We start from the raw sequence: 15,185 nt of genomic DNA, 5'->3' as shown, positions 1-15,185 counted from the left end.
AACTTCAATTACAAATATCCAAATTAGCCATAATAGTATACCACCAAACATTATCATCAAAACAGACATGCATAGAGATTTAAGAACTTGTACCCATGTATATCAAAAAATTGATATTATAAGATCAGAGCTAACATATACATATGAAGGACCTTTTAAAGTGTTAAAAAGAAAAGCCAAGACATTTCATCTTCAAATCAACGGTACTAGTAAAACAATATCAATTGATCAACTCAAACCTGCTTTTATAGAGAATAACGCACTTAGAGAAAACACAGACAAAAGTAAGACAGTACATTAAACACAAGCAGCCAACTCGATCACGATTTTTTTTATTACCATTTTTCTAAGATTATTACTTCATAGTAAAAACAAGTATTTACATATAAAAATTATAATTAAAAAAAAAAAAAAAATTGTTATCAAGTTGTTATTGATTTTTGATATGTTAAAAATAATTCGTGCAAAATTTCGATTAATAATGTCATGTTAAACGTTTTTCTTTTTCGATACTTTAAAAATTATTTTTATGAAATTTTTTAATTTAAAAATGTTGAACTTTTAAACTTCTTAGATCAACTCACAAATTTGATATTAATACCATTAAATAAAAAAATGTATGAGAGTTTAAAAAATCGTATATTTTAGATCCATATGTTGTCAGGAACTTATATAATTACTATTAACAGTAAATTTATGAGAAAAGCTTGAAATTTCGTCAAAATCAAAATTTTTTTCTTACTAATTTTGGAAAAAATCGTAGTAATCACATATATGTAACTCTTAGTGTTTAAGTAGATGCTATAGTTGATATATTTAAAACTATATTTAGTATAGTTATACCCAGTAGTATTCTATATTATATTGACATTCAGATATATTTCATGCCTACTTTCACCTATGATTTTGTCTGCTGTGTTGTTAAATTTCATATTAACTTATATATTTTGGTTATTTTTTTTTTATGTTATAATATTAAATTATTGAATATTACTTTTATACTATATTTAATTGCTATAATAGATCTTTATTCATATATTATACTTATAAACCATAGAAATAAAGAAGGAAATAGTAGTTTCCCCTAGAATTGTTCGAATACCCAAAAAAAATTTGTTATTTAGCCTAACAAAAAAATGAAAATGCAAATGTTCTATATTTATCGTTGAAACTATTAACTTGATTTATTTATAAAATGTTCACTGTAGAAAAAAATGTTCGCACAAAAGTTGTTTTAAATTAAATTTTCTATATATTTTTTATCTAACATTTTTTTTATTAATTATTCTATGAAATTATACGGTTTTCTCATTATTTTCATAAATTTAAGAACCACAAAATTCATTATATTTATGTGCTTACGAAAAAGTCATTCACAAAATTAAGTTATTGTTTATTATTTTTAAATGTTTAATTACATGTTTTTATCTGGTATACTCCCATAGAAAGATGGAAAACTTCTTCTTTAATTATAAGGGAAACAACTAGTTGAAAGTTTACCAATAATTATGTAGAACAACTAATTGAAAAATTGAGTTTAACTGAAAAAGAAAAATCATTATGTTGTGATACAATAGTTTCTAATACAGATAGACTTAAAGGTGCCTGCATATTATTGGAGCAAATGTTGAGGCGTAATATTTTGTATTTACTGTGTAGATATCACATTTTTGAAATTGTATTAAAAAAAGATTTTAAAATCATATTTAATTCATCATCTACTCTAGATGTTCCTATATTCAATAAATTTCAAAAGTCTTGGTAAAATTATTTCAGTGGAATGGAATATATTACTGTTTTATGATTTACAATTTATAAAAGTATAATTGAAGATAAAATAATATATGTAGATATTTCTAAAGTAGTTTTAAAAGACCAATCCAGTCACTTATGGTATTTAGTATCCGAAACAGCAGCATTGGCATTTTTTGATGATGATTTGTCTGAAGATACCAAAATTAAAATGGTAAATTCATTTTATAATCTCGAATAAGCTCCATGTATGCACATATCGGTAGTTTTAGGTTTAAATGGAATTTATGATTATAAAAATAAAAATATAAAAGACTTCACTTCAATGGAATCAAAAAAAACTTTTGAAAAATTTAAAATTGAAACTGAATTTTAGATTTAGACCTATGTTATGGACAGACAACAATCAATATAGAAAAGTAAAAGAAATTGTAAATAATTCAAGTCGTAAATGATTTGGCAGAGTTGTAAAACTCATCTAAGAATATGATAGTATTTTAACAAAAGATGAAGCATAAAAACAGTACCTACTATAGATTTTTATATAGGTGTTAATTTCTTAATTATAATAAAAGCATTTTATGTCAAGACTTCTAAAAACAAGCAATTTTTTGATTATCTATTTTTATTTTTTATACGTGTTTTTTTTTTTTGTAAAATAGTTTTTTAGTATTTTATTAATATTTAAGTCTGAATATTTTATTTTAATTAATTGTACAAATGATTTAATGTACTTTGTGATTAGTAAATGATAAAAAAAAAAAGTTAAATAAAAATATATAGAAAATTTAATTTAGAACAATTTTTGTGCGAATATTTTTTTTCTACAGTGAACGGTTCATAAAATAAATCAAGTTAATAGTTTCAACGGTAAATATAGAACATTTGCATTTTCATTTTTTTGTTAGGCTAAAAAACAATTTTTGAAAAATGTTTGTAGATATCTTATTTATAGCAAAACATATTTACAAAAAAGTTTCTATGAACTTTTTCGTAAAAGTTAATGTTTAGGAGATAGAAATAAAAATTAAAAATCTTCCCATAGGTTATCATTATTAACCCTTTTAGGGCATGCCTTATAGTTTGATAATCGTCATCAATTTTTGCACAATTATTTTTTTTGGGGTATTCGAACAATTCTAGGGGCTGGTACTTCTAAATATTATTAAAAAAAACCTACTAATGTAGCTTACAGTCATTCTAATGTTACCCACATATTAGTTAACATTTTTGTGTATTTATTTTTCTAAAAAAAACACTAAATTTATGTAATGTTATTAAATATTTACCGGATATTAAATCTCCTTCACATAAACGACACCTTATCGAATTAGTTAACCATTTATCTAAACATTCCTGATGTAACTGAGTTTTACAACACTCAGCTACAGTTATGTCCATAATTAAATCTTGATTACACCCTTTACATACTAAAAAACAAAAATTAAAAAATTAAAATTGTACAGAAAATGTAAATTTTGGAAAAAATAGATATCAACCTTTCTTAGACTGAGCTATAAAGAGGAATTTTGTTAAGAACTAAAAATTACAAGTGACTCGGGGACTTTTTTTCTTGAATTAATATGTTTAATCGTATAAAAGGATTTTAGAAAAATCAGTGCAAAACGTTAAATTGATGGCCATTCTCCAATTAGTCATTTATGTATTGTGTAAAATTAATAATTTTTTTTTATTTTAAATACAACATCGTTTCTGATGAATACCAAAGAGGAAAATATGATTTTTGTAAAACAATACTAAGTTAAAAATTATAAAATGTTTCATAGAGTATATCATAAAAGTAATCAATAGCTTCATTAATATTTATTTTTTACAATATACAGAACGTTCAGTAATTATGATAACCCGTTTCCTTACTTACTGAACACTTTTTATATGCCCAGTAGGCATGAAGTATAAATAATAAAACAGAAATACAATAATAATTTTTAATATCAATTAGCCTAAAATAGACCTCTTTTGAACACGCGTATTATAAAAAAAACTCAAAATTTTAATCATTTAATTAATTTCTCACAGATATTAAACGATTCAATTGACCATTCATATTATAGTTGTAGCGAAATGATGAAACATAAAATTACTTTAAGCCTCATAAATTTTGTCTCAGAATAAGAAACAGTATAAAATTTAATATTTCTGAATAATCTATCTTATTATCCAACAAATTAATAAGTCACATAACATCTAGATATTTCCTAATAGTCTCAAGTAATTCTATATAATAATATTTAATTATCTCTATATTTGTTAAATTTTCATCTCTTATTTTAAAAGCAAACATTTTAATTAATTCTGTTTGTAAATTTCTTGAGCTTTCGAATAAATCACTCTGACTTGAATTCCAAATTATTGTACCAAATTAACGTACTGATTGCACTATAGAAAAACATTTTTAAACATTATGGATCCGAAAGCTCCTTTATTTTGAATAACTTCAAAATGATAATTAAATGACAAATTACATGATTGCCAAACACTCAAATCTTTTACATGTGAAACACAATCAATTTTCATGTTTGTGAACATATAATTTAAAACATTTATTAACCGAGAGCGAATAAAAATACTCTGTACATATTTAACAATATTGGGTTCAAGTAGGTTTTACAAACACCAATTACAGATTGAATCATTACAAGGTCAACGTCACTTTTAATTTCGGATAATAATTTCACATCATCAGCAAATAATAAGGATTTGAGTAACTTATAAACTGACATCATTAATAAATAAAATAAACAAAATTTCCAACGCCCCAAAAATATACTAGTTGTCCAAAGTAAATTAAGTAAACCGCCAGCAGTAGATCGCCATTTCAATTTAGATAAATTAAAATCTTCTTGAAGGAGCAATTTAGTTTTATTATACGTGAAAATTATGTTTTCAATAGTTTTCAAAGTAGCATTTAAACAGTCGATGTTCAGTCAAAATAGAATGTATATGTTACGGGTAAAGTACAAAATATGGTTAGTGTTCACATTATCCGGGTAATGTGTACACTACCTGTACCTATTGGATAAAGTAAAAATACTATTTATAAAACGTTTATTTCGTACTTTACTCGGGTATTTTACACATTATCTACGACTGAGTGGGTAAAGTACTTTGATAAAATGTATATGATAAAATAACGATTGTAGATAAATGTTTATGAAGAAACACACGCAATAATATTTAGTACAGTGCTAGTTCGTCTTAATACACGCGTCGTACATATAATAGGTTTTTAAAATGACTTCACGTGAAAAATTTTATGAATGTTTTTATAAAATAGTTAATGAAAAAAATAATAATTCAGTTTATTTATCGGCAGTTAAGTATAATGAAATAGTTTCGGAAATTAAAAATGTGAGATCAAGTGGAATAAAAAGTAACAAGGCATATCGAATTTTGAAAAAATACGACCTCATTACTATTGGAGAAGAAGATAAATTAATATTGCCGTTGTTGGAAGGTAATACAAACATTTTGTACTATATTACTAATGAAAATATCTATGATGTGCTACACGATGTACATTTGAGTATTGGGCATGGTGGAAAACACCGCATGAATGCTGAAGTTAAAAAAAAGTATAAAAATATAACACAAGAAGCAGTGTCTATTTACTTAAAGTTTTGTGAATCGTGTCAATCTAAACAAAAATCTAAAAACAAGGGTCTAGTGATTAAACCAATGGTGTTTTCGGAAATGAATAGTAGGTGCCAAGTGGACCTGATTGATATGCAGTCGCAGGGGGATGGAGAGTTCCGGTTTATTATGGTATATCAGGATCACCTTACTAAATTCGTTCAACTAAGACCCTTAAAAACAAAGAGAGCAGAAGAAGTTGCAAAACACCTTATCGACATATTTTGTATTTTTGGAGCTCCGATGATATTACAATCTGACAACGGCCGCGAGTTTGCAAATAAAATAATAGAAGACTTAAAAGAAATGTGGGACACACTGAAAATTGTTCACGGAAAGCCACGCCACAGTCAGTCACAAGGAAGTGTCGAGAGAGCAAATCAAGACATACAAAACATGTTGATAACATGGATGAAAACAAATAACTGTAAATCATGGTCAGAGGGACTTCGATTTGTACAGCTAATGAAAAATAGGGCCTACCACGATGGCATTAAAAGATCTCCATACATGGCCATGTTTGGTACTGATGTGAAAATTGGTTTGTCATCATTTTTACTACCAGCTGAAACAGTGGAAAAATTAACCACTGAACAAGAATTGGAAGAAATATTGCAAAGTGTCGTGTCAAACTATGAACAAAGAGAAAATCATAGTGTTTCCGATAATTACTGTGAATCGTGTGGCTGTACTCTTGGTAATGAACAAACATCTATTTGTGGTTTGTGTGATAAAAAAGTAATTATATTACAAAACAAGTTTTATTTAGGAAAAAATGTTATTTATTTTTATTAAAAATGTTTCAGAACACCATAGAAAATGAGAGAAGCAATTCAAAATTATCGCTTGAGCAACAAGCAAAAAAAATGAAGTTCAGATCCATCAACAAATTCCCACCATGCAATGTTGGCGACACAGTTAGAGTCAAACTACCAGAAGTAGACAGAAGTAAGGGTGATCCACAGAATGTACTCTTTGCGATTGTGTCTATAAGTGATAATCAATATTACGAACTCGGTAATAAAAATGGCACTCTTCATCAACTTTATTCCAGAAATCAATTCACTGTATGCTCTGAACCATTAATAGATATTTTAGAAGTTTTAGCCACAAAAAAATCTTTGCGTGAAATAGCTAATGAACAATCTTTTTCCGGTGGTCAAGGTTTTAAGAAGTGTTTATGTAAAACTACATGCTTAACAAATAAATGTAAATGCAAATCCGGGGGAATACTTTGTAATTCTAAATGTCATCCAAACTCAAATTGTTCTAATAAATAATTGTATTTCGCTTAAAATAAATAGTAAATAGTAAATAGTAAAATTGTTCAAATATATAATTTATAGTTTAATCGTAATAATAATAAATAATTTTTTTTTGAATTAGTATAATTTGGTTTTTGCTACTAGAAAGACTTTGTATAATCTGTACCATTTACCGAAGTTATAAGTTTACGATTATAGTTATACGAATACATTATCCACAGCACACCGGATAATGTATAAATTGATTGGATACTACATATTTAAGGTGGATAATGTATACATTACACTGTTCGTATGGATGAGGTTCACATTACCCGGGTAATATGTACACTAACCATTTTTATACTTTACCCGTAACATATACACTGTCAATAATAATAGATTTATTACGGAATTAAATAAATATATATATACCTGTTCGTTGTTGAATCATTAATAGATAAATGGTAAGATATAAAATTATTTCTAATAACAATCAACACACCACGTCAACGAGAAAACGAAATAACAAGAGGTAATCTTTCTCAGCGATAAATAGTACACTAATTTTATCCTAATTGATATGTTTGTGGATATCACCAAGAGTGAATGTGAATAACAATATCATGAATACTACATTACAAATTAACAAGTCTATTTTAGAGTTTATGCTTCGCACGTTTAGGCAATCAATGTTTAATCTTACTTAGAGTTAGGCCGTTTTTTGATATGGTAGGTATTTTAAAATTAGATCATACTCACTTTGTTTCTTTAATTACTTTAATATATTTTTGAAAAAATTGCGTGATTAGTTTTACGACCAGTTGGAGGAATACATACCAAAACGATGCAGTTACAGTATAGAGTGACTATTCTCTGTATTATTAATAAGGAATAATAGAACGGTAACAAATAAAAATTAATAACGATAATGAGAGTTATAAACAACCTTTCTTATTCAGTTAAAATGTAAAAAATATATCATTATTCTGGAAAGACTTGTAATTACAGGTTACTAATAAAACTTAAATTACATCTACCACAAAACATAGAAGTAAATAAAAAATTAAAAACTTACTGCCAAAACCTGAAAAAATTACCATAAATTATTTAATTGAAATATTATATATTAAAAAGGGAATCTTTTTTTATTAGTTACACATTAATAATAAAAAAATATAAAATTAATTTTTAATTTTTAACCAAATGATTAATAAAATTATTCAAATACTTTTATTTAAATATATTTATAACACTTTAATGCATTTTAAATATTTATTTTTCTTTATAGCTATAAACATGATGCGTAGAAACTTGCATTGAAATAAGCTCATTAAAAATTTTTAAACATTTTAAACCAGTGACATTATACAAAAAAAAATTGTCTAATAACAATAGCCCATGTAAAAATGTAGATTATCCTCTCATAATCAATTTGAGACATTCTAATGAATGTATCTAGCTACAACCAACCTTTTCTCTGAATTCTTTAATCTAACAAGTTACTTTTGATAAAAATTTTTATAATTATTATTATTTAGGTGTAATTGTGATGTAACCTATCAGAGTCTATTGAAATTTATCTGCTATAATATTACTGTGTTATATAAAAGTTTCTTTTTCTTCTTTTAGTAATGGTATTTTTCAAAAAGTAATTTTTACTTGCAATAAACTAAGATATATAGTGTAATTATTTCAAAATTTTTAACCGATGCATTTATTTCTATATTTAATATTATGTGACAATACTTTGAAGAAAATATTTAAAAATTATATTAAAAGGCCAAGTTTAGTGAAAAATAATTTTAATAACGCTTCTTAAAAATGAAGTTAAAAAATTCATTTAATAAATCCCATAAAATATATTTGTTATATAAAAAAATAAGTTTGTACAAAATTTGGGTGAAATTGATTGATATTAACGCATATCACAAAAGGGTTGAAAATTCCATTGTAAGGGTAGTTTTTTTTATCAAACTCACGTTTTAGTATAGGATGATGAAAACTTATAAATAATTGGAAAACATTATGTGTATTTCATTTAATTGAAAAAATTAATCTAAATCACGAATGTGTAAATACATTAATTTCTTAACAAACACTATACTATACAATTTACTTTGCCTATGACAATACTAAGGCCACAGTCCTGGCAAGCTAATATATAAACTAGTGTATCATACTGTAAATTCTAGGAATTTTTAAGAGCTTGTGGGAAATTGTAAGATAAGCTAGCCATTAGCTGAATAATATCTCACAGAGTTGACACAATTTCTTGACTAAAAAACTAAAACAACTAAAAAATAATTTTCATAACATATATATTATTTTAAGAGAAATCAAACCATTAAAAGAACCGCGCTGTATATAACTGATATAGTAAAAACGATTGCTAGGAAATTAATCTATGCTAACAATATAGCGTCAATAACACAAGATTAAAGTTTACCAATTGAATATACTGTTTACTTAACTTAATCAAAAATTCAAACTTATTTTAATTAATGGTACCTTACTCATATTCCAATAAAACTGTATGTATAGCTTTGCAACTCAATAATTAGGGTGCAAATAGGAAACTTCATCATGGATTGATAACCACAGTATTTCTAATACTTACTCAAACAACTTGGTGTAAAAAAGGTTAGATTTATAACATTAAAAAATAACTCGAAAATTATAAAACAAAGCCAAAACTAAAAATAACATAATCGAAATATTTGCCGAAACTGGTGGAGATTTTAGTACAGATATTTTCAGAAACTTTGTAATTGCGCACTCGTCTGGCTGAGTAGTTCAAAATGCAAAAAAATAGAAACTCAATTTCATCAAATTATGCAGATTATTACAGGTACAATTTCTTCTACACATACTCAATAGCTCTCACTTCTCCTTAATATAGCTCCTCCAGATTTGCAAAGGTAGGAATGTACCTTAACTAAACGCTATTAAAATTAACCGTGACCATACTTTATTCAAAGATATTACTCAGTATCAACAGAAAAGTTAAAATCCAAACACTTCATACAATTTACATAAAAATTTGTAGTTTGTTTATTTTTAGATCTAAAAGGCACATTTTGTAATACATTTTGTAATAACATTTCATGTAGTATACAATGTAGTTCTACAAATTAAGTTATACATTTTTTTTTTGATTATAGCGTAGTTAAAAATAACTGATGAAAACAAAAAAACTACACAATCGAATTTTTAACTCCCTTAGGGCACGTGTTAAAATTTCATAATTTCACTTAAATATTCTACTTCTTCTTCTTCTTCCTCGCCTTAATCTCAACTACTTGGGGTTGACCACCCTTATCCTAAACTTCCACTTGACACGATCTCCCACATCATCACCTCTCACATCAGCTGTCCTCAAATCGCATTCAATAGCATCCCTTCATCTCTTTTTTGGTCTTCCTTCAACATTCATTTCTATAACTGTTCTTACAGCTTCCGATTGTTCTCTCCTAATAACATGACCAAACCATCTAAGTCTACTTTCACTCATCTTATCCACAATTGACGCTACACCTATACTCCCTCTTATATGCTCGTTCCTTATTCTATCTTTTCTAGTCACTCCACTACTCCATCTAAGCTTACTCATTTCTGCTACACTCATTCTCTGTTCTACTTTCATATCAACCACTCAACACTCTGAACCATAGCTGGCCTTATTACAGTCTTGTAGAATTTACCTTTCAGCCTTATTGGAATTTTTTTATCGTATAAGACGCCAGACGCTTCTCTCCACTTCAACCACCCGCACTTAATAATGTGTCTTACATCCTCGTCAATACCACAACTCTTTTACACAACTGATCCTAAATACTTAAAACTTTCCACCTGTCCTATCATGTTGTCGTCTATTGTCTCTGGTCTCCTTATTTCACCTACCTCGTGTTCTCCTTTGTCAAACTCGTACTCTATATACTCTGTTTTACTTCTACTTATTCTTAAACCCTTTTCTTCAAGAGCTGATCTCCACACCTCTAGCCTTTGATTAATTTCTTCCCTATTTTCTTCTATTAACACTATATCGCCAGCAAACAACCTTCACCACGGCACCTCTCCTTGTATTTCTCTAGTAATTTCATCCATCACTATAGAGAATAAGTAAGGGCTTAAAGCAGAACCTTGGTTCACTCCTACTCATACCCAAAAACCTTCTGATACTCCTCCTACGCTTTTTACCCTGGTACAAGAGCCATCATACATTCTATTATATCATATCTTCTATTATATTATTGTACCTTTTCGGGACTTCTTTTCTCATTAATGCTCACTTTAAAACCTCTCTCGGTACTCTGTCATACGCTTTCTCCAAATCTATAAATACCATACACAACTTTTTCTTCTTTTCCCTAAACTTTTCTATTATTGCCTCACACAAAATACTGGCTCCATTGTTGACTTAAATTTCACTTAAATATTATAAAACTTATTTTTATATATAACAGAACAATTGTATAAATTGCTTAATAAGTTCAATTATGTATTAGGACTTCGGTACGATCATGAATAATAATAATTCTAGGAGGCGTATTAAATGAATTTTCAAAAGAATCATATATATATATATATATGTATACAGCATGATTCTTTTTACATTAGGCATTCAATTTCTCTTAATATAATGGCTTTTGTTGATTACAAATGTATCTGCATTTACATTCTATAAAATATTTATTATGTATTATCCCTTATATCCAATAGAGATGTCAACTTAATTTTTTTAAATGGAAACATACANATTATGCCTTATATCCAATAGAGATGTCAACTTAATTTTTTTTAATGGAAACATACACATTTAACTAGCTTATAAAATAAAAAAGATCTAATTAAAAAAATAATTAGTCGATAACAATTTTTGAAATAGTACTAATAAAAAGTTATTAACATTATAAAATACAGAATGAGGTAAGAGCACGGCAAAATAATACATAATGATAAAAATAAAAATCTATACCTTATCTACACTCCATATTATAAAATAATCATAACATCCGAAATAATGGGTCAAAAGGTGTCTTCGATCAGTCATTATATTAATTACACAACACTCTATTTTATAAGCTACTTAAATATACACGTTGCCTTTAAAAAAATAAAGTTGACACCCCTATAAAACATAAGAGATAATAAATATTTAATTAATAAAAACTAATAAAATGTATTATATTAAGAGAAATTGAATGGTTAAAATAATCACCTTTTATATCTTAAAATCGCTCTAATATGAAGTTTTCACCTGTTATTAAATTTTTATCACAATTAGGACAAGCAACATTTTTTGATGTTAACCATTCATCTAAACATTTCTTATGGAATTGATTTTCACAACAACTTACATTAGTTACATCTACATTTAAAAATTGATCACATATTTTACATCCTAAAAAAAGGTTTAAAAAAGTTATATATACCTAAGTATAACAGTAGAAATACGTATTTTTATTCCAAAACAACTTAAAGTTTTCCAAACAAACTTATTTATATTTTTTTATATTATTTATGTTTTTTTTAATTTTGTCATTTATATTTTCACAATCAGTTTTTATAATAAATATTGGTTTCAAGCTTTTTTAGCGATTTTTTCACCTAAAATTAATCTAAAATTTATAAAAGTTTTTAAAAGAATATGAAGAGATAAATGATGCAAGACATAAAACGAAATATGCATAAATTCCTTTGATATCTTTGGTACCTGACAGAAAAACTAGTAGCCTTTGCTTTTTTTGACGAAAAAGTGTTTTTTGAAACTAATTGTAAAATGTTGAATGCCTTTCAACATAAAAAATCGGAGTATCTTTTGAAACGCATAAATATAGATACCAATTTAGTCACTGTGATAAACCTGGAAGACTTTTATCTAACAACACTCTTGAATTTTTACTATCTTGGGTATTTCATCTAAGTTTATAAGTAAGATGTTGGAAATTGAGTGGAAGACAAAGATTATAAAACAAATTTGGAAATTATTAGATCTAAGAGGATTGTTAATGATGAAACAGAACGAGGCGTGACTTTAAATGGAGGAATACAATTAATTACAAGCTAAGAATTACGAACAAAAACAATTCTTGTTATTAATTGTCAAAGTTTAGACAATAATATCCTGACACAAAACAAACTATCTTGTTATCATAATATTTTATCATTTTCCAAAGTAAACAATCATTAAAGACATTCATTAATTTTGTTATATATAAATAACAAAAGTTATATTATAATTAAAAAATAACATTTTTTTTAATTAAAATTTTTTTTTTTCAAATTTACTCTTGGTAGCATCATTTTAAAATGGTCTTATAATTTAAAAAAAAGTATTTCATTATTTTTTAAGTAGAATAAACATTATGACGAGGTTCCTCCCCTAGATTTGGTATCAAATTGTTTTTTTTCATTTTAAGCAACATCCTAATATATATGGTATAATGTATACAAAGTTATTTTAATAACGGATTTGTTATTGTTTTTTTAAATATGGTTTATATAAATTTCGTTATATTTGTAAAATTATATTAGTTAATCCTTTAAAATTTGTTAGTGTATATTTTTATTAGCTTAATAGTAATGGCGTAAGTTTAAAAATTTGGCTCTTCAAATCAGGCTTTAATATCAGTAAACTTTATCTTCTACCGCACCTATATTTTAGTCTTTTTTGCGATCGATAATGCTTAAAAAATTTCATTTTTATTAATAAACACTTTATTAAGATTAAATTGTTTTAAATTAACTTAGATTATTATGAGAAGCTTCTTAATGGAGGTTTAGATTTTTTATTATACAGGGTGATTTTTTTATCATAACCCACTCAATTACTTGCAGAATAATAATAATTTAAACATTTTCTTTTTTCATTATCTTTAGTTACACATTATTCTTGAATTTTTAACTATGTAATACTTTTTAAGTTCATCCCTTATGCCTTGGAAGGGGGTCAACTTTGTTTTTTTAAATGGTAACACATATTTTTAATTTAATAAAATGTTTGAGTTTTTAATTTAATAGTAAATGGCATTTGAATTTTTAATATAACTTAATTCGTTTATTAGATATAATCATTTAAAGTTTCAAATTTTTGAATTAATATACAGGTATAATACACAAGGGATTACAAATATAGGTAGCTAATTGGTTTTTTATAACATCGATATTAGCAGGTACACAGCATTGTTATTATCAATTGTAGTAAGGCACATTGTTATGAGTTTATAAATACACTAACTGACAATACAGAAAGTATATCTATTGATAATCATAATTGATAATAAACAATCCGTGACTGAGACAGCAATGTCATAAAAATCCAATTAGCTACCTGTATTTACAATCCCATGTGTATTATACATGTATATTAACTCAAAATTTTGAAACTTTAAATGTTTATATCTAATAAGCGAATTAAGTTATATTAAAAATTCAAATGCCATTTACTATTAAATTAAAAACTCAAACATTTTATTAAATTAAAAATATGTGTTACCATTTAAAAAAACAAAGTTGACCCCCTTCCAAGGCATAAGGGATGAACTTAAAAAGTATTACATAGTTAAAAATTCAAGAATAATGTGTAACTAAAGATAATGAAAAAAGAAAATGTTTAAATTATTATTATTCTGCAAGTAATTGAGTGGGTTATGATAAAAAAATCACTCTGTATAATAAAAAATCTAAACCTCCATTAAGAAGCTTCTCATAATAATCTAAGTTAATTTAAAACAATTTAATCTTAATAAAGTGTTTATTAATAAAAATGAAATTTTTTAAGCATTATCGATCGCAAAAAAGACTAAAATATAGGTGCGGTAGAAGATAAAGTTTACTGATATTAAATAGCATCTTTGACTTTAAATTACAGGTTACTAGCAGAATTTCAGTAATACTTACCTCAAATACTTAAATAAACTAAATAAAAAATTAGAAACTTACTGTCCACACCTGAAAAAAATAACATAAAATATTTAATTTAAATACTATATACTAAAAAAAATATTATTTTATTAGTTGCATATTTCCCTTCAGGGGGTACTAAGCAATTAGTAATACGGGCGTAGTGAACCCGGGGTCCAGAGCTCCTACTGGTGTAAAGCCCCAGGTGGACGATTCCAGTAGGTAATAATGTAGGGAAATGGCGATCCCATAGCCCGGTATGGAAAACACTGCAATATCCCCTGGCTGATTCCAGTAATGTATCCAATAAGAACAGAGGAGAAATTCTTCAAAACTTGGGTCCACCATTAACGGGGGTGGACGTAGGGCTAACCATCCAATTCATAAAAACAACTTTGTTTCGGAACAAAACACAGCAAAGCCTCGGATGAAAAATAAATTGCAAAAGTTTATTTTAGGGACATGGAATACACGTACGATGTGCGCAGCAGAAGCAAGGACAACAGTACTATCTGCTTTCCTAAGAAGCAAAAAACATGAAAATACATGAACCTAGGAGCCCTGGTAATCTTTAAAACATGATTTAAATTATTTTTAATAAATATTATTTACGTGTTATTGCTATGTGAT

General features: G+C 26.4%; 3 protein-coding genes across 6 annotated transcripts in view; 2 read left to right on the top strand and 1 right to left on the bottom strand.

Annotated features, from left to right (window-relative positions):
• The window catches only part of LOC126897396 (uncharacterized), a 65,411-nt gene that overhangs the window by 4,571 nt on the left and 45,655 nt on the right, over positions 1-15,185 (top strand). The gene's annotated exons all lie outside the window — the stretch shown is intronic.
• On the bottom strand, positions 2,589-15,179 carry LOC126897418 (E3 ubiquitin-protein ligase RNF130-like). 2 transcript variants are annotated; one of them, XM_050670982.1, is made up of 4 exons: positions 14,595-15,179; positions 11,911-12,054; positions 7,729-7,737; positions 2,589-3,182 (listed from the first exon to the last, which is right to left on the bottom strand). In XM_050670982.1, exons 1-4 carry the CDS (start codon positions 14,617-14,619, stop codon positions 2,974-2,976), a joined length of 387 nt encoding a protein of 128 aa, XP_050526939.1. In that variant the 5' UTR covers positions 14,620-15,179; the 3' UTR covers positions 2,589-2,973. The 2 variants fall into 2 exon arrangements, with proteins under 2 accessions (XP_050526939.1, XP_050526940.1); XM_050670983.1 differs by lacking the exon at positions 7,729-7,737 and having other exon boundaries at positions 2,590-3,182.
• Positions 4,430-7,039, top strand: LOC126897390 (KRAB-A domain-containing protein 2-like). Its single transcript, XM_050670940.1, has 2 exons — positions 4,430-6,144; positions 6,213-7,039. Exons 1-2 carry the CDS (start codon positions 5,008-5,010, stop codon positions 6,684-6,686), a joined length of 1,611 nt encoding a protein of 536 aa, XP_050526897.1. The 5' UTR covers positions 4,430-5,007; the 3' UTR covers positions 6,687-7,039.

The sequence above is a fragment of the Daktulosphaira vitifoliae genome, unplaced genomic scaffold (genome assembly GCF_025091365.1).
Source record: "Daktulosphaira vitifoliae isolate Bord-2020 unplaced genomic scaffold, ASM2509136v1 Scaffold_2, whole genome shotgun sequence".
Classification (NCBI taxonomy): Eukaryota; Metazoa; Arthropoda; class Insecta; order Hemiptera; family Phylloxeridae; genus Daktulosphaira; species Daktulosphaira vitifoliae.
The sequence above is the reverse complement of the archived record's forward strand: the minus strand, read 5'-3'. Positions and strand labels throughout refer to the sequence as shown.